Raw genomic sequence first — 27,586 nt, forward strand, 5'->3', positions numbered from 1 at the left:
GAGGCCGATGACTGTGGTCGTCAGTGTGGACAGTCGTCTGCAAACTTCAGGAGTTTGACAGAAGGGTCTTTTGTAGTGCAGTTGTTCATGTACGTGGAGAAGAGCAGTGGGGAGAGCACACATCCCTGGGATGACGTGCTGGGATGATGGTGTTGAAGGCCGAGCTGAAGTCCACGAAAAGGATTGCATAAGTCCCTTGTTTTCATTTTTTCCCATGTTGACCGCATCATCCACTGAACTGTTCGAGCCTGTTGCAGGTCTTTTAAAGTGAAATCCGCTATGTAGAAGCAACAAAAGCTAGAGAAGAACTTACAGAAACTGCTCGATAAGCAAACTGCACGGGGTCCAGCAAGGGTCCTGTGATGTCCTTCAGGGAGACCAACACCAGTCTTTCAAATGACTTCATGACCACAGATGTGAGAGCGACAGGTCTGTAGTCATTAAGTCCAGTGATTTGGGGGGGTTTTGGGATGGGGATCATGGTTGAGCGTTTGAAGCAGAAAGGGACTTCGCACAGCTCCTTTCCTGCTTCAAATTTTCCACCATCATCCACATTAAAAAAAACATCCCCCAATAAAAAAGATAATTGGTCATTTAGTGGAAAACCTTAGTACACTAAAAATCATACTAGTAAATAAAACAAATAGTTACTGGTAAGTTTGAGAAATGGGCTTAAAAACACGGAAGAATAAGAAATGGCAGGGGATACACTCTTAAAAAAGAAAGGCTCTTTATTGCATAAATGGTTCCATGAAGAACCTTTAAAATCTATGTAACCTTTTCATTGCGCAAAAGATTCTTTTCAGTGGAAAAAAGGTTCTTTAGAATTTTAAAATGTTCTCCACATTAAGAATAAAAAGGTTTATTTTAAGATCTGTTAACTGGAAGGTTCTTTAAGGAACCAAAAATGGTTCTTTAATGGCATCACTGCAAAAACCTCCTTTTGGAACCTTTCTTTTTAAGTGTACACACATGGCATCTGCTAAATTATTGATCACATGATTGATTGATCTGTGTTGTTAAATGTATCCATCAGTAAAATATGAAGCCATGAGGAAAGATCAACTGAGTTCAGGTTTTACAATCGTCTCCTTCCCTCTTCCTGTGAGTCAAAACACTAACTGAATCATCACAAATATGACTCACACCTACTGTATGTGAGCACCGGCGTCTGCTCAGAGACAGGTGTGAATTAAATCGGCAGACTCCCATGACTGCTTCAACGCTCCTGACATACACTTTCAGCAATCAGGTGTCAAAACAGCTGGCCGTTTGTATTTTAGTCCTGTGTACATAAATGGCTGAACAAACCCCATCGGAAAGCAATACGTCTCCATCTGCCACAGGACCGCTGTGATCAATAATAATGATAGATTGCACAGTTATAGAATTATTGATTTTTAAAAGAACTTAAGTATTGCCAATGACGTATAAGATTACAGGGGCAGCTGAGCTATCATAGCTAACATGAAAATAAATGTTTGTATGACATTTAAGTAAATAATTTACTTAAAAAAAAATAAAAATACTTGGAAATGGTTGGAAAATGGTAATGAGTACCAGTGTATATGTGACATTGGTGGCTAAGACGGAATATATCAAAGTACCACAACATTTCATCCGATTTCATCAGTGTACCACCAGAGCAATGTAAGGGTTTTTCACTTCCTAGACACTACAAAGAACTTCCACATTTCGCTAGTTAAAAATAAATGACAGCCTGATGCCCTGCTAACACCAGCTCTAGACATTATAAGTGACTATGGCAGGGCTTAATGTGGCAGCACTGATATACAGTGATCCTACAGGAACCCAGCAGCCGTGTCTCTGTATGGACCTGTGCGGCTGCTGAGCCAGGCAGGAGATTAAACATGAGACTGCTTGTCTATGACTCACATCACATGCCAGCGTATCTCTCTCTCTCTACCCGCTCTGATGCCGTCGGAGAGGGTGTGTTGGACGACCAGAGTGAGGTGTGAAGGAGTTGCTGCCTCCTTGTCAGTCAGCCAAAAACACAAATTCTCCTTTATATGTGTTCTCTAACTGAAATACATTAAACCAGCATGTTTGGACAGAAATGCATCACGCATCAGAACGTACAATGAAAACATTTTGGTTACAAAGGGATTTAGGTTACCAAACACTCTCTCACACTATAAGGACCCTCAGGCTATGTATTTATCGAAAACCATTAGATGATGGAAGAGATGAGAGTTTAATATCTAAGTTTGAGGGAGACCGGGACTAGTTGTTGTCACACAGGGAATGCTTTTCATTATCAGTGGTTTTGTATGTCGGCATCAAATATCTAGCTCAAAACTGCTTTAAATTGCAATACTGTGTGTCAATTCTTTTCTCTATAAACTAAAAGTCCAATATCATCATATTTTTACATAAGTTGTACAAGTGTACAATAAAACCACACTGGCATACATTCAGACAGACTCAACTATATAATGAAGGCATTTTAACCGAAAGATTTATGTTCTTTGTACAAAATGCCTGTCCCATAAATCACAGGTTAAGGCAGGTCATCACATTTTTATTCTGACAAGTTGTTACGGGTTTTACAAGTTGAAATGTTAAGCAAATTATTCATTATAATATTTCATGTAGGTCTATTTGTATGGTCAAATCCTAATTTTTAGCAATTGTTTTACCATTGTTGTTGAAAAACCTCTAATATAGGCTAATGGCAGGTCCCACAAGTGGGGCATCTTGTCACAAAAAGTCAACATGTTAAATGAACTGTACTTTTTTCCTGGACAATAATTGTTGAGATGTTGGTGAAAATGGAAAACTGACTTGAAAAAACTACACTGAGAAATACTGACTAAATAATGAGTAAAATATGTAACAACTAGTCCCGGTCACCCTATATATTGCAAGTGTGCCATAGCCAGAGAAAAAAACAACCATTAGATGTGTCCACCAAAGACCAAAGGGCAAGATGTCCCAAACCAGAAAACTGAATAAAGTCCAAACATAGTCCCAAAGTCTCTGTGTATATAGATTACATAATTAAAGAAAAGCCCAGGACTTTTAACTTCAATGGGCTACCGCCAATAAATAAACAAACTCATATATCAGACCAAAAAGAATACAACTTCCACTTCATGACAGAAGTTAAGAGTAAGTTCATAAGTCTGTTGCAGATCTTTTAAAGTGAAATCCGCTATGTAAAGTAACAGAAGCTAGAGAAGAACTTACAGAAGTCCCAGAAGAAAGTCGAAATGCACCTCATATTCATCTTTCCACATCTTTCACTGGAGATCAGGCATCAATCCCGCGCGGAGCGAGAAAAATCCCTTCAACTCCATTCGCCTTCGGGCGCTTTGCGCATTGAGTAATCAGGTTTTTCCCAAATGGAAAAAGATTTCGACGCAGCTGCTGCTAAAAGGGGCGTTCTGGAGACGTGGGTCGCCGCATGCCGTTTATATTCTTCGATAAATAAAGGTTTTGACGCGACTAATTCAAAGTGAATCTGCGCGCGCGTTTGGCTCCGGCGTAAACGGCTTCCCAGTGTGAAGTTCCTCAAAGTCGGACACAAGGGAAGGGGGCGGAGAGAGTCGCTCTGGATGGATTGAATTACTCAATGAGTCCTGCCCGAGCCACATTTCCATATTTCCGATGCTGAAGTAGTGATCTGGACCCAAGCCCGGGAGCACCAGGCCGCGAGCGCGTCTATTATTAGAGTTCTGCCTCTCTTCATCCCTCACGCTCACTGATGGCAAAATGTTAACCTGTATTCTTCAAAACATAACAAAAAGCAACAAAAACGAATACAGTAATAATAATAACAAATAGTTTCATACAAAAAATATTGCAACAGTTATAGTAGCCATTTCGTTATTACTCGGAACAATATTATTCTTCCTTTGACTGCATGGTTTATGATAAATTAAAATGGCAACTTTGTTATAGAAATCTGACTAGTAGACGTTAAAAACCGTTTGCAACTTATAACAAATAAATAAGCCTACTAGTCAGAAGCAAATCGTTTTTTCAAAATGTGCAATTTGTTACTACACTGAGTAAAAAACAAGTAAAAATACTCAAATGGTAGCTAAATAACTCATAAACTTTAAAAACAGTTTTGAGAAATACATTTTAAAGCGCTTTGGCATGCTGAGAGATCCCTGTTAGTTTACTTGGAAACTAAATTATGAATGTACTCCAGAGACTAACTTGAGCACATGAAAAATATAAATTATTCCAAGTCAAAAACATACTAACGCACACAGACTTTGAGCTCACAACAAACTGGATCATGCAATGTGCAACAACATTTCCATTCAGCAGTGACTAACATTCAGACTGGCAGAATGGATACAGATAACGTCCAACACACTCACACACAGACCACTTTATAACAAAATGCTCCTCCATCCGTAACCCTTTTTATCTTTTCAAATTTGCAGTTATCTCTTGAGGATCAGGATGTGAGGCCAAGCGCTGATGTATGAGACAGTAAAGGGCCTTGTTAGTGTGTGTGAGTGTAGTCTGCTATATCTGTGGTATTGGCATGCTTCAGTAACCTGCAGTCACAACATGTTTGTCCCCTCATCAACAAACATCCGATCATTCAGCTGAATGACCATCATAATTGTTTACAATGATCATCACAGCTGACGCCGGGCCACCATCAAAACGAATAATCATCCTTCTCTCGCTCACTTCCTGTCTCTCTAAACTTGATAACTAAAGGTCACGTATTAGCTCCAGCTTCAGAATCTTCACTCTTTGTTTCTCAGAACCTTTTAACCTGAATAGCTTTCTATGAGTAAACTAAATGCATTTTAATTTCTATACTTTTTTGCATCACTTAGGCTACTTATCTTAGGCTACCTCACCTTTTGAAACTTGGCGGTATGCAAATATTTCTGGCTCTCTTTTATCACACACACACACACACACACACACACACACACACACACACACACACGCACGCACACACACACACACACACATTTACAAACTTTTATAGCACTAATAATTATTTATTAAGATTTTTAATTCGCTTTATAGTAATTTTTTGTTTTAATTTTTGTTTAAGTTTTAGTCATTTTGTTATGTGCATTTGCCATTTTTACTATTTTCTACATACATTTTTATTTCAAAACGTCTAATTCTTATTTAAGTTTTCTTAATCCAATATTTATATTTGATTGTAGCTTTATTTCAATTACTGAAAATGATTTTTAATAGTTTTCATTTTACTTGGCAATAACAACACCGACTGTTTATAGGATTTATTATTTCTTCCCGTCACAAGGTATTATGGCTGCCAACTTGAAAATGAACAATAAATATTCATGACACGCACATGGCTTTTTTCATTTCATAGCCAAACATAATGGCATCTGAAACAGTTATGATTACGATTCCTCTGACTTTAATGGGAAGGAAATGAAGAGACTGGACCTACTGAAAGTTCACTGGAATACCCCTGATCTAAACTACAATTTAACTGTAGCATTCATAATCCTTCCCAGGGCACTTAAAAGCTCCAAAACGACAAAAAAGCATAATCATAAAAGTCATTAATATGACTTGTGCAAGAGCCTCCAGACGCCATACAATAGTTTTGTGTAAGAAAAAGACAAAAATTTAAGTAATTCACTGAAAATCAAGACATCTGCTCTAGTACATTTATAAATGTATGGTGCCATTGTGTCTTTTTTTAAAAGCTTGACAGCCCCATTCCTCATTTTCTCTCATTATAATTAATAGACGCCAGGATATTCTTTAAAAAAAACACCTTTTGTGCTGCACAGAAGAAAGTAAGTCTTCTAGGGACGTCATATGGAACAACAAGAGAGTGATAAATGATGACATTTTTATATTTGTCTGAACCATTCCTTTATACATTTCTTCTCCATTCTTGCAGTCACTTTAAGCTTCTGAGCAACTTCACAGCAGTACTGAAGTGTCAGACAGAGACATGATGAAGCTAAATATAGACTGGGTTTAAACCCAGTAAAGACAGACTTCTCTGTGAGACAGACCTGCGAGGATTTAACAGCATGGCACAGTGCGAATGACAAAGACCCCTCATGATTTATTCTGACACACATATGTGTGGACACACATACACACACATTCTTAGTAATAACGTTTTCTCTCTCTCCTTATCATCCGTTGCTGATGTCTCCACGGCACAAGAGATTATTCTCTCTACGGATGAGCTTTACTTCTGCACTTCTAATAGCTCAGCAGAGTCTCACAGTCAGCTCAGTTTCATCTCAACTCATCTGTGCTCCGGGAGCTTTGCAGTTCTGCTAGCAGGTCCAACACGTGGAGCTGAAGAGAGGCTTTCTGCTCGAGCCAGCTCTTTCCTAGCTCGCAAGCTATCTGACCCGCAGAGGTTTTATGACTTATGCTCCATAAAGTTTGCAGCTAAGAGAAGTAATAGATTTATATTCTGCTAATGCTGCAATGGTCAGTGATTATTGAAAAGATTGCTGCCTACTACCTACAAAGTAAAATAAATTAAATGGAAATAAGGAATTTAATAATACATTTATTGAGGTTTATGCTTTAGGTCAACATGAAACCGCAACACACCTTATAGCTAGCCGGCCCAATTCGCTCCAAAGGGAGGATCATTATTGCATTTCGATACAGTGTTATGAAGACAAATATTTTTTATTTGAAATAACTTGCACCAATAAATTGTGCCGGAGAAGACCAGGAACATGCATTAACAAATAAACAGGGTCCATTTTGATTTCATGTTGACTGTAATGTATTTTTAAATATATTATAAAACATGACACATTTTGCAGATTGAAAGTACATTTTGTCCATTAATATATACACTCACCAGCCACTTTATTGGGTATACCTTGCTAGTACTGGGTTGGATTCTTACTGGCATATATTCAACGAGCAATGGAAATATTCCTCAGAGATTTTGGTCCATATTGTCATGATAGCATCAGTTGCTGCAGATTTGTCGGCTGCACATCCATGATGTGAATCTCCCGTTCCACCACATCCCAAAGCTGCTCTACTGGACTGAGATCTGTGACCGTGGAGGCCATTTGAGTTTAGTGAAGTCACTGTCATGTTCAAGAAACCAGTTTAAGATTATTTGAGCTTTGTGGCATGGTGCGTTATCCTGCTGGATGTAGACATCAGAAGATGGGCACGCTGTGGTCATAAAGGGATGGACATGGTCAGCAACAATACTGCTGTTTAAATCACGCTCAATTGGTACTAAGGGCCTCAAAGTGTGCCAAGAAAATATCTCCACACCATTACACCATCAGCAGCCTGAACCAATGATACAAGGCAGGATGAATCCATCCATTCATGTTGTTTACGCCAAATTCTGACCCTGCCATCTGAATGTCACAGCAGAAACCAGACTCATCAGACCAGGCAATGTTTTTCCAATCATCTATTGTCCAGTTTTGGTGAGCCCGTGTGAATTGTAGCCTCAGTTTGCTGTTCTTAGCTGACAGTGGCACCGGTGTGTGTTCTTCTGCTGCTGTTGTTCATCTGCTTCAAGGTATGACGTGTTGAGCGTTCAGAGATGCTCTTCTGCAGACTTTGGTTGTAATGAGTGGTTGTTTGAGTTACATTGCCTTTCTATCAGCTCGAACCAGTCTGGCCATTCTCCTCTGACCTCTGGCATACACAAGGCATTTTCACCCACAGAACTGCCGCTCTTTAGATATTTTCTCTCTGTAAACCCTAGAGATGGTTATGCGTGAAAATCCCAGTGGATCAGCAGTTTCTGAAATACTCATACCAGCCCGTCTGGCACCAACAACCATGCCATGTTCAAAGTCACTTAAAAAACCTTTCGTCCCCATTCTGATGCTCAGTTTGAACTTCAGCGGATCGTCTTGACCATGTCTACATGCCTAAATGCATTGAGCTTCTGCCATGTGATTGGCTGATTAAATTTGCGAGCAGTTGAAAAGGTGTAATAAAGTGGCCGGTGAGTGTGTGTGTGTGTGTGTGTGTGTGGATGTATGTATAAGTCTTAATTTGTTACATTAATAAATAAATAAATATCTTTTGCACTTTCACTTCTTGGGTAATTTATTCCTGTTTGGGTGTTTAGATACTGGAAAACAAGACCAAGTTAGTGATTAAGAGAGCGATTTTTGCAGTGTATGGATTAAAACTTAGCTTGATATTTCACCAATAGCAGATCTATATTTCATGCTGGCTAAAGGCAAATTTCAGAAAGGGTATAACAGTCAGAGTACAAACGAAATTATCAAGGGATGGTCAATACCTGCAAGAGTAATTGAGTAAATAATATTGATTTCACGCAAGCAGAATACCTAAAGAAAAGGGCTGTGCGGTTGGAGAAAAACAAAGGATTTCAACAGTAATCCTTTCTCTTTGTTGTATGAAAGTATGCAAGAGTGTGTGTGTTTGTGCAATGTTTATCTCATCCAGTGTGTAGATGTCAGAGAGAGAGAGAGAGAGAGAGAGAGAGAGATTGTGTGTGTGTGTGTGTGTGTGTGTGTGTGTGTGTGTGTGTGTGTGTGTGTGTGTGTGTGTGTGTGTGTGTGTGTGTGTGCGCAGCTCTCCTGCATCCTGTAGGGATAATCATCAGCTAGACAGCACTCACCCGCTGCTCCTACACACACAACCAGGATGGAGCGGAACCAGACAGGAAGTTTGTTTGTGTGTGTGTGTGTGTGTGTGTGTGTGTGTATATGTGTGACAGCGAGAGATAAAGAAGGAGATTATGAGTGTCTGATAAAGAAGTAATAAATGAGCTTTAGAAAGGCGTGGGGGTGGTGAAAGAGGCAGGGTCGGGACTCGATTGTTTCTGTGCCTATGTCACCAAATGGGTGAAAAACACAAACTGAAGGATTTGTGGACTCACTTGCATTTCCTCTCCAGTGCACTCTAAGCATTATCCTAGTTTTAGGGGCAAACAGGGTTTTTCATTAAAAAAAACCCCACTAATCTAACATGAATATAGTTTAAAAACTCAATCAAAAGCCTCAGTTTTACGGCTTTTAGTCAACAATGAGTTTTAATCATCTGTGTAACTACATATTCAGGATTAGAACGACTGAATAAAATTATTTAAGAATTGTAAACTCAGTTAAAAAATCAGCGAATATTGAGGTGGACATGTGCCCTTTAATGTCTATGGTGGTTATGGTCACGGTAGTCTCGTGTAGCCAGAACTTCAGACTGATGGTAGAAGGTCTGGACTCCATAGCAGCTTTCATTGGCCAAGGACCACCCAGAGGCCGTCTGACCGACATGTAAAGCAACCAATCACAGTTAGTTTTGCTCATTGTCTCAGACCTAAACCAGGCAGACCTTTAAAGAATACGACACAAACGTCTCCCGGAAATCCTGTAGAATTCAACCAATCAATGACGACTTAGAAACTCCTGAAGTGTTTCCCATTTTGTGTGCCTTATGCATTAGAGTTAGACATTCAGCCAACAGTCCATGGGCAGGACGTCTGAGGCTGAGACTATGGTCACGGTAGTGAGGTCTGAAATGCTAAAAGTGTAAAACAGATATTGATCAATCTTGCCATTTTTTTGTCCAATAAAATGCTCTCTTGAATGTCCCCTCCCTTTAAATAGCAATGGCAATCAGTAAATCAGCAAGCTAAATGCTATTGTCTATTTAAATAAGAACACCAACTTACTGTATCAAAAGTTCACATATTTCATCCACGATATATAAATCCTTTCAGGGGTTTTTTCCAGTCACCATTCAGTTTGTTTGTTTGCTTGAAATATAAAATTCTTTGATTTTCAATTAATTATATTTCAAATTAGAATTGCAATTCTGCATCCTTTTAGCTACCTCAATTCAAATAATGTGAACTAATCATCAAAACAGACTGTGCTTTAAGTTACTCCCTAGCTAGCATTATGCTCATGAGGCTTTGTGTTTTAGCTAATTACCAGCATTTGTTCTTTTCCTTCTGTTAGCTGTTGTAGACATCGCACAGCACTCATTCGCTGCGAGGAGTTTATCAGCCACATTTAAGCACTATATGCAACTCCAAAGAACTGCTAATGAAGAACACATGGGGCTAGTGTAGCGTTACCAGTCTTTGGTAGACCACAGGCTAATAAAGTTAGCCGCTAATGCTAAGAGAGGGAGTTAAAAGTTTTAATGAATAGAGTGCAATATAGATGTCAACTGGACACGAAAGCTACATCAAATGTATTTGCTTTGACCCTGTCAGTGAACGAAAACCAACTGCATTGATACAGAAGGACTCAAATTGACGTGTTGCCAAGTGGCACTTGGAAAAAGCACAGTGTGACTGAAAACTAGAGCAAGGCTCCCGTCGTGAAAGAGGAAAGCCAAAGGCGATGATGTCACTCCCTAAAACAATGCCTCATTCAGGCAGACTGGGGGGCAGGAAGCTGCTAGTCATTTAAAACTGGGGAGGAAAAAAAAAAAACGACAACATCTGCTGCTGCGTCCAGTCCAGATGGATGCAGAGAGAGAGGGAGAGAGAGAGCTATATTAGACAATCCTTCACTGGCTCCCAGAGGTGGAAATCTTTCCTCTTGGATACTGGCTCAGATCCGTGAAATATAAAGAAGTTTCCAGTCTGCTAGGTCGCAGTGTGATACTCTCTTCAAAACAGACATGATAGGCTACCCTTCTAAATGGCTCATTGGAAAAATGTGCCTATGACGACATCTCTGCAATATGATATTACGATGCTGCTTGCACGTTTCACCACACTTTCCAAAGTTTTATCTGAAACAGATGAATCTGGTGTGAATTGTCAATATTTTATCATGTCGGTTGTTGTACGTATCGCGGCAGTTTGGAAATTTAATTTATAGTGAGTGGCGTCAAAATATGTAGGCCTATGCTTTGTTGCGTTTGAAAACAACTTACTGCCTACACTAACCCTACACTAAACCTAACAAATAAGAACATAAGAAAACATCACATAAAATTGCATTTGCTGAAGTAACTATGCCATTTTAGCATGCTCTTTTATCGTAAACTGCATTTCACGGGTTTCTAAGCTCTTTATGGGCAACTGAGCAAGTTTACTACATCAGAAAAGCCAAACATATGGAGCTGTTTATGCGATGTCAAAATGTATTCGTTTAACAAATCATGCACTAAGGGCCAGATTTACTAAACGGGGCAAATTAGCATGAGAGCGCAATTCCAAAAAAGTGCAGATGGGAGTCCATTCCATAATGACCAACGCAATCTACCAAGAGCAGGGCAAATTAGCGTCTGGTTTAAGAAATGCTTTTTTGGGGGTGGTAAATAATGGCGCAAATACCAGAAAATTTACTAGCGCAAACCTTAGTAAATCACCTTGCATGATTTATTTTCCCATAAATTTTGCATCTGAAAGGGAAACTCCAACAAATGCATATGCAACAAGGTCAGCCACAAAAAATAACTCTCCATGACTTTTCAGCGCAAATTTTTCACTGTGTGTCTTAAGTAAATTCTGATAGTAGTTTTTTAACGACAAAAGAGGGTTATTTGCGCTGGTTCAAGCTGTTAGTAAATCAGGCCCTAAGTGTTTTGAGGTCACAGTATTAACATTGTGCAAGAAACCGTGAGGAAATAAGTCTTTATTAATTGATAATCTGCCCCGTAATCATATGTGTGAAAAAGAATAAACGTTGTTGGTGGTTTACTACCACACTGTTCATTTCATCTGGAAACTGCAGTGAATAGTTTGTATTGGTACGTTTTTGGAGTTTTGCAAAAAAATGTAGGTAGATGCTAATTTTTTTAATTCAGCCTAGGGTGCTCATATCTACGCAGTTCTGACGGTACATATGCCTCATCAGAGTAACAATTAGCAAACAGTCATTGACTGTGGATCTTGACTCCATTCCAGATGAAAAATAGCATGAAACTTGTTGCTCACAGTTTGAGAGCAGGTTATTAACTAGTGCTGCATGCCATCTACTGGACAGGTCAAGCAGGAGATTTAGTTGCATCCTTACCTGATAGAGTTTGGCATTGTTCCTCCACTCTCTCCATTCCCAGACAGCTCAATGTGGAATCCATTAGGGATGCTCCATTGTGCCGGCTGGCTCAAGACATTTTCCGACCTGCTTCCTGGTATAGTGGTCCGTAGTGGACTTGCAGAGCTGGCTTCATCCCTTGCCGTCTCTGTCCCCAGATCTGCCTCGCCCTCAGCCCCTTCCTGCACGGTCTCCAGCTCCAGTTCTGGAGTTTCGGGGCCCATTAGGGCCCTCTGCTGGATGAGAGGGGTGAGCGGCGCCTCGAAGCTGACGCAGCTGTCCGTCTCGTCGGTGAGCGACAGCACGTCCAGAGAATCCAAACTGCTGTAGCAGGTCCCGCCTCTCAGAAGCTCAGACTCGACGATGCGCTCGAACGTGGAGCTGAAGCCGTCCTGGCTCTCTTTCGTCCTGTCGTACTCTTCCTCTCCGTCGTCCTCTTCCTCCTCCACAGCCGTGGTCTTGGCGACCTGCTCAACTATGCTCTCAAACGTAGAGCTGAAACTGTCCTGATTTCGAGTCTCTCTTTCCTCCTTTTCTTCTTCGTCCTCTACCTCAGCATCCGCTTCCTCTACGGAGAGCTCAAATGTGGAGCTGAAGGCATCTAGGTTCCCCTGCGCTAAAGACTCTTCCGGGATCCCCTCCTCGTCCTCCTGCCCTTCGCTGTCATCTTCGGTCCCGTTCTCAAACCTGCAGTGACAAAGACGCCGGTTAAAGCATTCCCAAATCTAGAGGTAAAAATCAAATCACACAGACACACCTGGCTACAGAGGTCTGGCTTTAGACGGTATACAAAGGCTCTTAGCCTGGCTGGCATGCGCGGTACATGCTCCTATCTTTATTCAGGCTGCCGTCACAGTTCTTCATCATGACTGCAGCGGAGGAGTCCCAGCAGAGGGGAGCTTCATTCAGGACAGCTCCCCTGCCACGTATGGTGCCCGAAATATCTCCCCATTCTCTTTGCAACATGCATGCCACATCATTTGTGAAGCCTGACACTGAAAAACCGCAGCTAAACTCTTTAATACACGTGTTTCACATTCAAAACATTTTGTACGACATAACAAGCCTGGCATTGTGAAATTTGTTGTAAAACAATGTCTGAAATTTGTGAAAAATAATGTGAAATTTGTTGTAAAACAATGTCTTGTCTTTCATGGGGTTTTAATGATCATTTCGGGGTCTGTTCAGAATCCAGCCAGATTGTTTTCATTAGGATGTGTTTTGGAAGTCAATTTTATTTGTTTAGCGCTTTTGTTTGAATCACATAAGGCATATCACACAGGAAGTTGAAATGAAACAGGAAGTGACAGGAAAACAAATTTACTGAATTGCAAATCAAGAATCTACTTTTGACTGTAAATGTTGCAGATATGCATTATTAAGTATGTTTACTAGTGCAGTTATAATTAAGCTACAGTCTTCATCTGTCTGTTCAAGTATAGGTGTACAAGTAAACAGTAATATTGTGAACTATTTTTACAATTTTCTATTTGAATAAAAATGTAATTTATTCCTGTGATGCAACAGCATTATTACTCCATTCTTCAGGGTCACATGATCCTTCAGAAATCATTCTAATATGCTAATTTGATGGTAAAAAATGTATTGTTGTAAAAATGTAAAACAGTTGTGCTGTTTAATGTTTTTATGGAAACCATGATCCATATTTTTCAGGATTCTCTGTTCAATAAAAAGTTCAAAAGAAAAGCTTTTTTTATACTGAAATCTTTTTTTTTTAAAGTATTTACTGTCACTTTTGATCAATGCTGAATACAAATTTTAATGGTTGTGTTATGTACATGCACTACTTCTGTCACACAGCGCAATTTCAGTTGGACTAAAGTGACATTACATTTAAAGATGAATTACTGCTTCAGTCTGACTGAAATCAAATTTTAAAGTGCATGTAAAAGTCATTCTTATTTTACTAACCTCAGAGAACACAGGGGCTTGGCTGAGTCCTTTTCTGGGCTCTGAGACGGCAGAGACTGTGTGTCTTCACCTTCACGGGTGTCCCCGTTACCGTTTTCTGTTACAGGATCCACGCAGCTGCCCTCAATCTCACCGTTTCTACCTTCCTCTTCTAATGTCACCGTCTCATCCTCTTTTTCCCTCGACTGTGTATTTCGCTTATTCTCTGTTTCTCTGTCTTCTGCTTCACCTTGATGCTCCTCCTCTGTCTTTGTTCCATTACAGGGCTCCAGATCTTTAGCCTTGGAGCCGTCAGCATCCTCTTCTCCCTCAGGTGCTGGGGGTGTATCTGGAGGTGGGATGTCTGTGCGGAGGGGGTCATGCTGCCCCTCCTGACTCATGGTGGCCTCCTCAATCACGATGTCCAGGCAGCCTGGGGTCACAAGGTCAGGGTCAGGAACAAGGGAGAGGGCCAAAGTTCACACCTATTACAGAGGAAGATAAGACATAGCAATGAGATGTCAGATAAAGGTGAGCCCTGAATAATAGAGGATAGTGACCTACTGAGAAAATACAGTAATGCCTTATGATTATAAATAATCTTCTACATATAAACAAATGAGACAATTGTTCATGTAAGAATATAAAACTGCCCCTTTACCAGGCATGATGCAATAAATTGACATGACATTCTGTAAATTGTTTCATTTTTATTTACTGTATATGTTGTCACTCAGTGTAGACCTGCCTACTGAAGGCATTGATCCAAAATCACACCATTGTAAATATCTCCTGTCAGACAAATGTTCCAGGCTATGGACAGACAAATTGCTTGTCAGTCACACCTGGTTAGGACATGACAAATGAAAGTGGATAAATCATTTTGGCCTTAAAGGGCCCCTATTATGGATTTTTGAAAATGACCTTTCATGTAGTGTGTAACAGCTCTAAGTGAATGAAAACATCCTGCAAAGTTTTAAATCTGAAAGTGCACCGTATATAAAGTTAATGTCTTATCTTTCAAAAGTAAGAGTCGACTCTGAGTCAATGAAATGAATCGTTTTTCAAACGAGTCATAAGCCGTGTCGTTGTGACGTCAAGACGAAACATTAGCATATTGCGCGCAGACACCAGGGAAAACTTCAACCTCATGTCGAGAAGAAGCTGTGCTCTACAATGTGAGAAAAAAAGGCAGTTTTTTTACACTGCCAAAGGACGAGCATGTGAAGAATCAGTGGTTAAAATTCATCTTTATCACGATTCCACAGCAGTATAATCAGTATAATTTTACTTATGACTGCTTCTCAATTCAATACAGGATTCGCAAACCGCTTACTCTTGAAAGATGGTGTTCAAAATACTTAGTTTTGAGTTTTATATTGTGGTGGTCTCCTGCAAACTGGCAAACTCACATTATTACTGTCTTACTGAAATACTTCTGCTAATCAGCTGTGGGCCACTATTACCTAAAACTGTCTATTAATGCAGATTGTCTGTCGTTCTCACTACTTTGAGGAAAGATTAATTTAAGTTAATAAAAGTTATTGATACTGTTTCCACGTTCACCACAATAAATTAGAATAATACTCGGTAAATAAATAAGTACAAGTAAAATAATCGGTTTATTGATGGACATGCACTTGTTAATCATGATGGTGAGGAATTACAGTTGCAACATCTCATATAATGTACCTCAAACTGAGTTGCGTATCACTGAGAAACGTCCTGCTCAAGTCGTCCTTGCGATTGAGGTTCGGGTTGAATGACTAGTTCTTTCAGTGTTTTATCATAGGACTCGCACTCGGATTGATATGGTCGGCGTCATTGTTCGCTACTATGTTTAGCCTAGTTTACGGTGTAGGAAGCCTCAAGACACGCAGAGCTGACGTTGTTATGGCAATGGGCATTTTTGTTTTTGACACGTGCGCTGTACGCGGTAGACCAATCACAACAGACTGAGCCGTCTGGCCAATCAGAGCAGAGTAGTTCGCGGAAAGGAGGGATTTAGAGAGATTGATTAATCTGACGAGTTGTTTGAGAATCATTGAAAAATGTAGTGATGTGCAAATTAATATAATGAGAAAATGAAACAGTTTTTTGACCTTTGATGCATGTAAACCTGTTGTAGGAGACTCCAAAACAACATTAGGAAACTTTAAAATAGCATAATTGGGGAACTTTAAAAGAATTTGATGATAAATATAAGTATTTTGAAATCTGAAACTCTAGAAGAGACCTGTGAGATTGCAGGGGTCTTTTGCTCAGGAGAAAAAATCTGAGAAGCAAGAGACTTAAGCAAAAGCCTAATTTTGCTTTCTATTTAATCTCAAAGCTGTCTAGGAGAAACAACTGAGATATGAAAGATATTTCATTTATGAATTTTCAAATGTGTCAGGCCAGCGAGTGAGACCACAGCTCGCTGCACATTATAGGCTTAGGTGACATTAAGCATTCTGAAGACAGAAGCTGTCAGGTGGCACTGGCAACATCTTAAAAGTTTAAACAGCGATTCAGACTCCATTATCTGCTGTCATCTTCGTGTTTTATCAGCCCTGCAGACATGCAGACCTTAGAGAACGCATTAGCTTTGACTCAGCAAACCTCAAGCTCCACTAATGTTTCACATGCTCACTACAGTACAACACAGACCGGAAGGATCAAACTCTCATCTACTGAGGGGGAATTTAAGGGTCAGAGTCTAATTTTAAATTCTGCTCTGATTTATAACAGCTGCTCTGGGGAATCTTCCCTAAACTCGGTGGGCGGCAGCAGCGCTGGACAGGACAGATGTTCAGTGGCACATTACGGCATGGTTAACGTCGGCATTCACCAACCCGTTTAACTTCTGTAATGTTACATACAACAGGATATTCAGTGAATACAAATGGACAAAGATTGACTTTATCCATTAGATCAGGGGTTCCCAACCTTTTTTTGTCTGAGACCCCCTTTTTCCCAAGAAAATATTTTAGGGCCCCCCTTCACATTTAATGATATTATCGCTCTTGTAAGCTTGCAGCAAGGATGACAAAATATGTTGTTTTCAAACAAACGGTATGTTTACTATAAACAGATATGTTTATGCACAAATAATAGCCTATAATATTGAAAATACAATAACAAAAACATTAGTAGGCCCTTTGTAATTTAAAAATGTAAGCCTAGGAGTAGCCTATAAATTTGCCCTATTTTAAATGCAAAAAAAAAAAAAAAAGTATTCACACTTGTGTGTAGGTAAAAAAAGAATGAATATAGGCTATTACTAAATGACTTCTGTCTGGGGCCTCAATACTTGCATGTTATTTGTGAGGCTTTATTTTTGAGGCTTTTGGCGCTATAGCGAGTGATAATAAACTTGCGTTTATTAACAGAATAATGCGTCTTTCGGAAGAACATTGTAGCCGGAACTACTTCTCTCTCTGTGTGCGTCTATGACGAGTCACGCAGGTACTGGGCTACTCCGCAGCGGCAGCGATCCGAACCAGGGTAAAATAGTCCCAATGTAATCACTTATTATAGGTGTACCATAGTGATTCAGGATAAGACAAAAACACGGTTTGGAAAATGGATTCATGATGAACTCGCTCATTATATAAATTTTGAACAGAAAAAAAGTTAAGGACTTTTATTTAATGCAAATTGCTCAAAACTTTTCAAAATAAGACGCGACCCCCCCACAGAGCTCGCTTGAGGCCCCCTTGTGGGCCGCGACCCCCCTGTTGGGAACCGATGCATTAGATGTTAATTGCGTTTTGAAAGCATCAGCCAAACATGGGAAGATCGGATCATTTTCTAACTTGAATCTTTGAATCTTGTTCAGCAAAATGAACTAATCTTTATTCATGTCATTTTGTTAATTTGAGCGAAGTTCAATTAAACTATATTTTCAATAGCAAAGTACCTGAGCACGTCCAGATATGCAATCTTTGATCATACTCTAAATTTAAAAAATCATTATAATGCAGCCAAAGATAAATTATGAGAAACAAATGATTTCTCTTTCAAGCCTTTCGTGCATTTGTCACGTTACACGCGCAAAACGACCCGTGAGTGTAGAAGTGAAGAAAGTTATTACATTTTGATAAAAGATTAGAATTTGCAATGTAGCCAAAGGAATCTGGCATAATAGGATCAAGAATGTGTTGTTAGAAAGGAAAAAGGGTCTATTTTTAAATTTGTGTCGACTGAAACTGAAACTTGTAGTTTCCCTGCCACTAGAGAAACCAAAAGAACTGCAAAATAATGACCAAATATTTCATTTAGTGTAACTTAATAGACTTATTTAGTGTAACATTTAATTAAAGCATATAATATATACATAGCATATATATATATATGCTTTAATGAAATGTTACACTAATTAAGTTGTTTACAGAAGAGAACATGCATTTCACGAGTTTTATTTGCACATTTAAAAACTTAGATGCCATATTTCAGCTAGCTAGTTTGTATGTTGGCAAATTATCGTGGAGTTAAAGCGTTCTTTCGAGCTATGAACCGCGTACATGTGACGTCACATGGGGCGGGGCAATGCGAATCTCCAAACTCCATGTGAGTCCGTTTCGCCCGATGCCTTTTAGTCTGAGTCCGTTTTCGCCGATGCCTTTTAGTCTGAGTCCGTTTTCGCCGATGCCTTTTAGTCTGACTCCGTTTCGTCCGGTGCCTTTTAGTCTGACTCCGTTTCGTCCGGTGCCTTTTAGTCTGAGTCTGTTTTCGCCGATGCCTTTTAGTCTGACTCCGTTTCGTCCGATGCCTTTATGTCTGATGCCTTTTAGTCTGAGGCTGTTTCGTCCAATGCCTTTTATTCTGAGTCCGTTTCGTCCAATGCCTTTTAGTCTGAGTCCGTTTCGTCCAATGCCTTTTAGTCTGAGTCCGTTTCGTCCAATGCCTTTTAGTCTGAGTCCGTTTCGTCCAATGCCTTTATGTCTGATGCCTTTTAGTCTGAGTCCTTTTTCGCCGATGCCTTTTATTCTGAGTCCGTTTCGTCCAATGCCTTTTAGTCTGACTCCGTTTCATCCGATGCCTTTATGCCTGATGCCTTTTTGTCTGAGGCTGTTTCGTCCGATGCCTTTTAGTCTGAGTCCGTTTCGTCCGACGCCTTTATGTCTGAGGCTGTTTCGTCCAATGCCTTTTAGTCTGAGTGCTTTTTCACCGATGCCTTTTATTCTGAGTCCGTTTCGTCCAATGCCTTTTAGTCTGACTCCGTGTCGTCCGATGCCTTTATGTCTGATGCCTTTTAGTCTGAGTCCGTTTCATCCGAAGCCTTTATGTCTGATGCCTTTTAGTCTGAGTCCGTTTCGTCCGATGCCTTTATGTCTGATGCCTTTTAGTCTGAGTCCGTTTCATCCGAAGCCTTTATGTCTGATGCCTTTTAGTCTGAGTCCGTTTCATCCGATGCCTTTATGTCTGATGCCTTTTAGTCTGAGTCCGTTTTGTCCGATGCCTTTATGTCTGATGCCTTTTGTCTTATGTCTGAGGTCTGAGGATGTCCTACGTTTGATCAATTAAATGCATCCTTGCTGAACAAATGTCTGAATAAAATTCTTGCTGAATAGGATCCCAAACTTTTGAACAATAGTGTGTAGTTCTTTCTGAATATCAAGTTCATTAAAGGGTGATTTTAAATTCATATTCAGAGCCTTTGCTATGGGGCTCTGCTTAGTTTAATACTCATTTACCAGATGAAGCCAACTGGACAGACATACAAACACAGGCTGGAATATAAACAGCACACATGTACAGAAAATCCGTGTCTCTGGCAGAGGAACACAATCTAACAGAGTTAAATGTGAAGCTCAACCGCTTTCTTCTGCAGCTCTGACTCAGCCGATGCCATTTAAAGCTTTCTAATGCCGAACATCCGATCGAAACAAACCGCAGTAAAACCCTAGTTTCCATTACATTAAAGCTCTATAGCCCAAACTGCCATTACATTAGGCAACAAATGAAATCTCTTTATGTCTATATTCAGTGCTGTTTGACAGAATACACACCAATTCATCTTAGCAGTTACACATTATTTCAATTGAATTAGGTCAACGGTGCATGAATTTGTGTGTAGTTTTCTACATCATTGTAATCTTTACCCCGTTATCTTTCCAAAAAGGTCTATATACCCTCCTAAACGCTTGCAACATGGGGATGTAAGAACACACTGTCTGACACCACACAGAACATTTTGATGTGACATTTAGCAAAAGACGCTTTCAGAAAGTTACCTTTGACCTCTGCTCCTCATTCAAACACATGTGGTTAATGTTTGACATTCTGCATGGGTGCTCAGTACCCAAAGTCCATCCCAGCTGCAGATGATCTTTTCACACCAAGACTCACATGCACGAGTCCATCATACACATACACAAACACACACTCAGGCTCAGCTGCTGTAATGTACCCTGTTGTCACACAAACTATTCCTGAGAGCCTCAGTGATCTGTAACTGCCAGATACCCATAATTCCTACAGCAGCAGCACACGCCTACTTAACTACATGACTAGTCACTCACTGGGGGTGTGAGTGTGACGTATGTTTGTATGTGTCAATATTTGCCTATATCGCTAGTAAACACAGGGCTGACAAATAATTAAAAAATTCTTTGCTGACCAATTGGAATGTTTTTACACACCTGCCATGTAATTTATAAACAGTAACTGTATATAGTTTATGCCTTAGGTCCTATAAATATTATTTTGGTTAATTAATATGGTTACCTTACAAATTAATACGGTAGATATATTAAAACGATATATTAATTTGTGACAACAGTTTTAAACAAAAATGTAAAAAAGTGAAAGGCAGGTAATCAATAGATTCAAAAATGACAGTAAAGACATTTATAATTTTACTAAAGATTTCTATTTCAAATAAATCTTTTTTTTTATCTATCCACAAAAATATTTCAATTTCAATATTGATAAGAAATTTTACATATTTATTTACATATCAAAAACATTTAAAAAGTCTTAATGACCCCCAAATGAAAGGTAAAAGGTGGCTCAAAATATTCCTATAATCTTTCAATATATCTTAATATGTATCTATTCAATGCAGGAAGTATTTATTGCATTTTTTTCATGCCCCTACATGCAAAAAAATATATTTGCCATTTTTAGCAATGCATTTTTGTATTTGCAAGAGATTTTTCATAATTTTTTTTTTATTAATTTCATTCAAATATTTTTTTCATTCATAAACTACATTCAAAACCCCACTTTTGCTGGAAAACAACAGCATATGACTGGTTTAACACATAACAAAAACAATCACCAGCATTTTTTGCTATTTTGATTAAATGATCTACAAATAAATTAAAATAAATTATAATATATCAATCAAAAGCAAACATTTGGATGTACAAGATTAATGAATATAAAAACACACATACATATAATGAATATAATGAATATAAAAACACAGTATTGACCCAAAAGACCAAGTAACCATTCTGTCAACCGACCCTAAATGTGCTCCCACACTTGTCCCGGGACAACAGGCCGTCCTTATTGTTGGCATTAACAATCATGGATGTCCTGAAGTGGAAAAATATTCATAAATAAAGTAAATAATGACTTTAAGGGGGTAGCGTTAAGGGTTTGGGCATCATTGTTAGCTTTATATAGAGGTCTACAGTGTGTCTCATAGTGTACGTGTGTGGTTGTGTGTGTGTGTGTTTGTGACTCATTGACTGAAAGACTTCCAGTACTGTCAGCAGAACAGTAGGGTCTTCAAGGCGATCAATTCTGTTTAATTACTTTAACTGGATCTGTCTGTCACCTTCACTCATGTGGCTACAAACACACACACATTCACTGATAAACTTAAAGAAGGGCCTTATCTTCAAATCAACTCCTCTACTCAATCACTGCCACCCCAACAAGCCTTCAACAAGCTTTCAGAAAGATCTGCCTCCACCTTTTGGCTGTCTTGTGATATTTTGTGGTGAAATTCGCTTGTTTTATGCGTGTTGGTAGCTTTTGACAGCTGCGGTACTTTAATCTCACATATTTATTGATTGGATTAAAATAAGGCACGATTTCCTCAGAGATCGTGAGTTGGACACACAGTAGTGGCCTGACAATACGTGCCAAGAGGCAGAGGGGAGAACAGGGAGCTGAACTTTGGGAAAAAATAAAAATAATAAAATAAAAAATGACATTCATTGGTGTAATCTCATGTAATCAAAGTGATTCATGACATGTTTTGGTTAATTAACATGGTTATCTATAATTGCCTTTCACTATTAATTTTAAATTATCCTGTGGTGTCACAAATTAATATATAATATTATATATATATATATATATATATATATATACACACACACATATATATATATATATATATATATATATATATATATATATATATATATATATATATATATATAATATTAGGGGTGTAACGGTTCAAATTACTCACGGGTTCGTTTGTATCATGGTTTCGGTACGGTTCAGTATTTGCTATGGTCAGGAAAAAAAGGACTTCTGTCAAATAAAAATAAAAGAATATAAGGACAAATAAGCAAACTAAGCAAACAGCACAAATAAATAAAATAGAGCAAAGATATAAATAAATTAAACAGTGATTTTCAGGTTTTACAGGTAGGTCTAACAGTATGAATTGAACAAAGTAATTAAATATAAAATAACACTGTACATAATCTTCACTGATTAAATTAAATAAAGATGAATCCTTATTAAACTTACAAAAGTGATTCAGTCAAGAGCAGAGAGTGATTTCTTTGTCATTTGTTGTTTGAATAACAAAAACAGACAGAAGAAGGAATATTAGGCTGCTGTCATCTATCTATCTATCTATCTATCTATCTATCTATCTATCTATCTATCTATCTATCTATCTATCCATCCATCTATCTATCGTTATCTATCTGTATCTATCTATCTATCCATCCATCTTTCTATCTATCCATCTATCTATCTATCTATCTATCTATCTATCGTTATCTGTCTGTATCTATCTATCTATCTATCCATCCATCTTTCTATCTATCCATCTATCTATCTATCTATCGTTATCTATCTGTATCTATCTATCTATCTATCTATCTATCTATCTATCTCTATCTTTATCTATCTATCTATGTATGTATATATATATAATTGGAATTTCATGTAAATTTCCTATTAAGGAGTATATGGTGCATTACTCAGTCAGGGACTCTTATAAAACCTTTTTAATTTAAAGTATATTAATATGCTTCAGTGATAAAAACGCACGCACACACAATAAGTCTAGTCCAACAATAAGAGGCATTCTCACAATTATGAGGTTTAAATGAAACACTATCCATGCAGCCAACACAGTCTGACCTATCCAATCTACCTGTCTGGGACTATTAACACAAAAGAAAGCCAAACACACACTTCATCTCCTTCTCCATCTCTATGCAGTCTGGATACTGGACGTCTGCATGACCCACTAACCCTCTTCAGACGCGAGATGACACCGCCGCGCGCGCGCAAGCACACACACACGCACGCACACACACACACACACAAAGACTGACCATTACAAATGATCAGCACGCGGTATTTAACTCACTCGGGAGCTGCAGTGCGCTAAATATATCGATGCCGTCTACCTTACCCACATACAGCCGACTGCGTAATGCTGCCTTTCCGTGCGTAACGGGCTACGGGACATCAAAATAGAGGCTTCAAGTGTAGACAGGATTCCCCCCCTCTTTCCTGACACGTCAGGGGTCCTGTGAAGGAGACCACCAAGTAAACGAGTATGAACAACTGAGCCGTGTGTAAATGTGATTTAAATCACCTCGTTCTGTCACTTCCACTGCTGTCAAGGTCAGGCGTCCTATTGTATCATGTCATCGTATCACTTACAACGTCTTCACTTAAATCATCCCAGGGATATAAATCTCATTAAACGCATCCGCTCACCAGCTCCAGGCTGACGCTTACTCACACACACCTTTTAACAGGTAGAGAGAGAACAAGTGATCATTTAGGGCGTCTTGTGTCTCGTCTGGCACTGGGATGTCTGGTTGTCTGACGCCTATATTCCCAGTGACGAGTACATTATGATAGTTGGGTTAACAATGGATCACTAAGCATTGCCATTGCATTGCATCGTCTGACATAAAACTGCATGCATTTAAGATGCATCATCATTTGCGACCATGCATAAAGCTGCGTATTGCAAATGACTTGGGCAGATATGCACCCGTTCAAAGCATCACAACTCACAACTAAATACAGGCTGTATCTAACACATACAGTGGGTCCTTGTTTTTAAGGCATCGTGGAGTAAAACTCACACACACACACACACACACATATACAGAGAGCCTGAATCGCAGCCATATTATCCCCAGCCTCCCAGTGCAGTAACCATGACAACAGGATGGCTGGGAGACACTGCGCTCTCTCAAAAGGCTTCGGCTGGTGCTTTCTTCCTTCCAAAATAGAGCCCAGAAGCTTTTCAAGAGCACCTCGTCCTCCATATAAAACAGAAGGGGTCTCTCCCTCTCTTTCTCTAGCATTTAAAAACACACAGGCCACGCATATAACCTGAGAACACGTTGCATTTTCATGCATACTATAGAGAAAATAACTGCCGGCACATCAAATGAATGCAACTTAACATGCAAGCTTTACATGTGCATCAAAGAGCAAAAGCATTGACATGAACATAAAATGCGAAACCGTTTGTGATGCACGCGATAACCCAATTATGAGCGTCCAGGTTGGATATATAAGATATAATATACTCACCGCCAAAAATGTAATACAAATCCGTGCAGCAAATGAAGCAATTGTGGCAGCGCGCGCACGTCTTGTCTGTCTATATCATCCGAGAGGATCTATATGCTGTTTTTAAGGAGGAAGCTCTGCAAAAGGCTTGTTAGAACCGAGTCTGACACCTGCCGTTTCCACAGCGCACCGCTACCGACAGAACGACCGGCTGCGCGTGAGAGCTCGGCAGTGTGTGTGTGTGTGTGTGTGTGTGAGCGCGCGAGCTGCGGCTGTCTCGTGCCCCCGCGACGCGCTGTATACGAGCAGCAGTTCAGACTGTTGCTCACAGACTTTACACATCAATAATACATTATACAGCACAATTCATGAGCACTGGGGGGTTTAAAGAGAATATTCAGACTCATTCGTCTTATATAAGCCATCGTGTCAATTCAAAATCGATTTGACAAGAAAAAAGGAGACATTTGCATAAAATAAGGTTGGTTTCACTTCTCTAAAATGTAAGGCATTTGTGTATGATCAGTTGATCTTTCATGTTTTCAAAATGCTTAAATTAAAATGAAATCAATTAAACATATACATCCGTAATTTTATGATTAAGAATCATTTGTTTTAATGTCTAAGTCTAAGAATGTCTAAGAAAATTCTGAGAAATATATAAATAACTACCCCAGTAGGCTACTGTATGTCCCCAGTGTTGAATTCCACCATTCAATTATTTTTGTACAAATCAAATGTAAAAAAAAACCATCTGGTATTATATCATAACAGTCTTGTCTGTTTTCCTGACATTTGTCTCAATACAACAATTAATAATAAAATACTTGAACTAAAAATACAGCAGTTAATTTAAAATCCTGAATGTTCCTCAAATAAAATGTCTTTATTTTTAGTCAGGCAATATTTCAGGCATACCTTTGAATTGGGACCTAATTCAAGAAGTTTAGGACAATCTTGAAGAAGAAAAAAAACCCCAAAAAAAACACTACACTGTAAGAAAAAAATCAGTAAAAGTGGAAATAATACCGGTCATTTTCTGCCAGGAAATTTTCCTTATTTTTCATAAAATATGGGAACCATTTGGAAGTTTTTGGGACCCCTATATACATTATAAACATTACATTATGATTTGAGTATTTTGTATATACATCATGTGAGCTAATATGTTGAAATGGAAGTTTGCACTTTCTGAGCCAAATGTCCCTTTTTTTATTTTTTATAAATATTGTTCATTTATTTTCTCAACAAATGGTTGTTGTTTTTAAATTCTAATTTGCCAAAAATTCTCATCCTCTAGTCAAAATATACCTCCATTATATAGTTGATTATTGCCTGAATGTATGCCACGGTTATATTCCATCCTGTTCACTAGTTTACACAACATCTTTCACAAATATATGATGATATATTCATAAAAAGTTTTGAATAAGCATGTAATTGGAATTTACTAACTGACTCAAACCCTTACAGTAACTGAGATACAGTCCTATATAGATGTGGCATTACAGTCCTATGACATTTGCATATAATATTGTGCTTTCACTTAATGGCATTTTAAAACCCTATATTACAATGTGTAGAAAACGTCTGATATTCTATCGGTGACACTAAGAGGAGGCAACATTGATGCTCTGCACTTGAAAAGAGTATTAATGGATCTATACATTGTATTATTTGACCTTTAATGCCCTTAATTAAGCAATAAGGTATGCAAGGCAATGCTATACTGTGAAATAGTGATGGTTAAAGGCATAATTATCTTATATATTCTTATGATAACAATAAGCCAGTAAATATACTGTAATGAGCATGATTATGTGACAATGGCTATTTAGGATGACATGTCTACGTGCAATTTTTAAGATAGAAGAAAAGCAATAGTGCTCGAAATATTACTAACTCGAAATCTGGTGACTGAGAGCTGTCAGATTTTAATAAAGCCGTATGAGATTTTCAGAATGGGCAGGTCTCTCCTGTCTGTGTTTTGCACCAGAGCATAAAAATGAGACACCCACACTGTCATCCTGATGTTCATCCAAGGAGAAACTGGAAAGGAAACTGGTATTAGAGAGAAAGACTAGAGAAAAAAAAAGAAAAACACGCCATTCACCTGGGCTAATGATACTTCAGGGACCTGAGGGTGGGTTTATGGGCTCTGCTTGTTTAGTTGAGCGAGAGAAAATGAAAATTGTGGCCTGGGATCAGGAAGACCACAACAGCAGACCCCCAGACACTGTCAATCTTAATCACTTATTCATTAGACCTCCACCCTCTTCCTCCTCCATCCCTTCATCCCATGGGATCCGGTGGAGGCAGGTTGGGGGTGGGTGGGACATCCCGGCTCGACAGCAAGAGGATTCCTGATGGAGTGTCTGTTGGGAATGTCGCAGTAAATGGGGGGATGAGAGGAGACACAATCCGAGGTGTTTTTTGGGGGGAAGAGTGAGAATGGAAGAAAGGTGTTATAGAGCTTAAACAGATGGAAGAGATAGATAGATAGATAGATAGATAGATAGATAGATAGATAGATAGATAGATAGATAGATAGATAGATAGATAGATAGATAGATAGATAGATAGATAGATAGATAGATAGATAGATAGATCTTAAAAAGAAATAAATTTCACCCTCATGTAATTTCAAATTGAAATTTAGAAAAATATCTTATAGCTATAAAACAACTTTGCATAAAGCATGGAATGAAATTTTAAATTGTTGTTGACTAACAAGATTCTCCTCCGCCAAAGCTCTGAAATCTCATACATGACGGAAGCTAAAACGTGTTTGTTTGGGAAAGGAAAATTTCATACCACTTTAAAAATATGGGAAGGTTTTCTGTGAAAAATGACTTAAATTTTGGTCTGTTCCTCATCATATGGCTTCAGATGACTTGGAAAAGAGTGAACAAATTGGACCACTTTATGGTGTTTTTATTTTGTGTTTTTTGTCATTTTGCTCTATACATTTT

At 38.8% G+C, this 27,586-nt stretch overlaps 1 protein-coding gene across 4 annotated transcripts in view; it reads right to left on the bottom strand.

Annotated features, from left to right (window-relative positions):
- psd2 (pleckstrin and Sec7 domain containing 2) overlaps positions 1 to 27,586 on the bottom strand; it is an 82,198-nt gene that overhangs the window by 23,350 nt on the left and 31,262 nt on the right. For 2 of the 4 annotated variants that reach the window (XM_082176947.1, XM_082176946.1), the window contains 2 exons: positions 13,905 to 14,368; positions 11,952 to 12,659 (listed from right to left, as the gene is read on the bottom strand). In XM_082176947.1, the coding sequence (XP_082033073.1) occupies positions 11,952 to 12,659; positions 13,905 to 14,284 (1,088 nt within the window). In that variant the 5' untranslated portion in view covers positions 14,285 to 14,368. Of the gene's footprint in view, positions 1 to 11,951; positions 12,660 to 13,904; positions 14,369 to 20,101; positions 20,327 to 24,635; positions 24,919 to 27,586 lie in introns of those variants that run through there. The other 2 variants (XM_082176949.1, XM_082176948.1) reach the window with 2 other exon arrangements.

The sequence above is a fragment of the Leuciscus leuciscus genome (assembly GCF_965113295.1).
Source record: "Leuciscus leuciscus genome assembly, chromosome: 8".
Taxonomy (NCBI): Eukaryota; Metazoa; Chordata; class Actinopteri; order Cypriniformes; family Leuciscidae; genus Leuciscus; species Leuciscus leuciscus.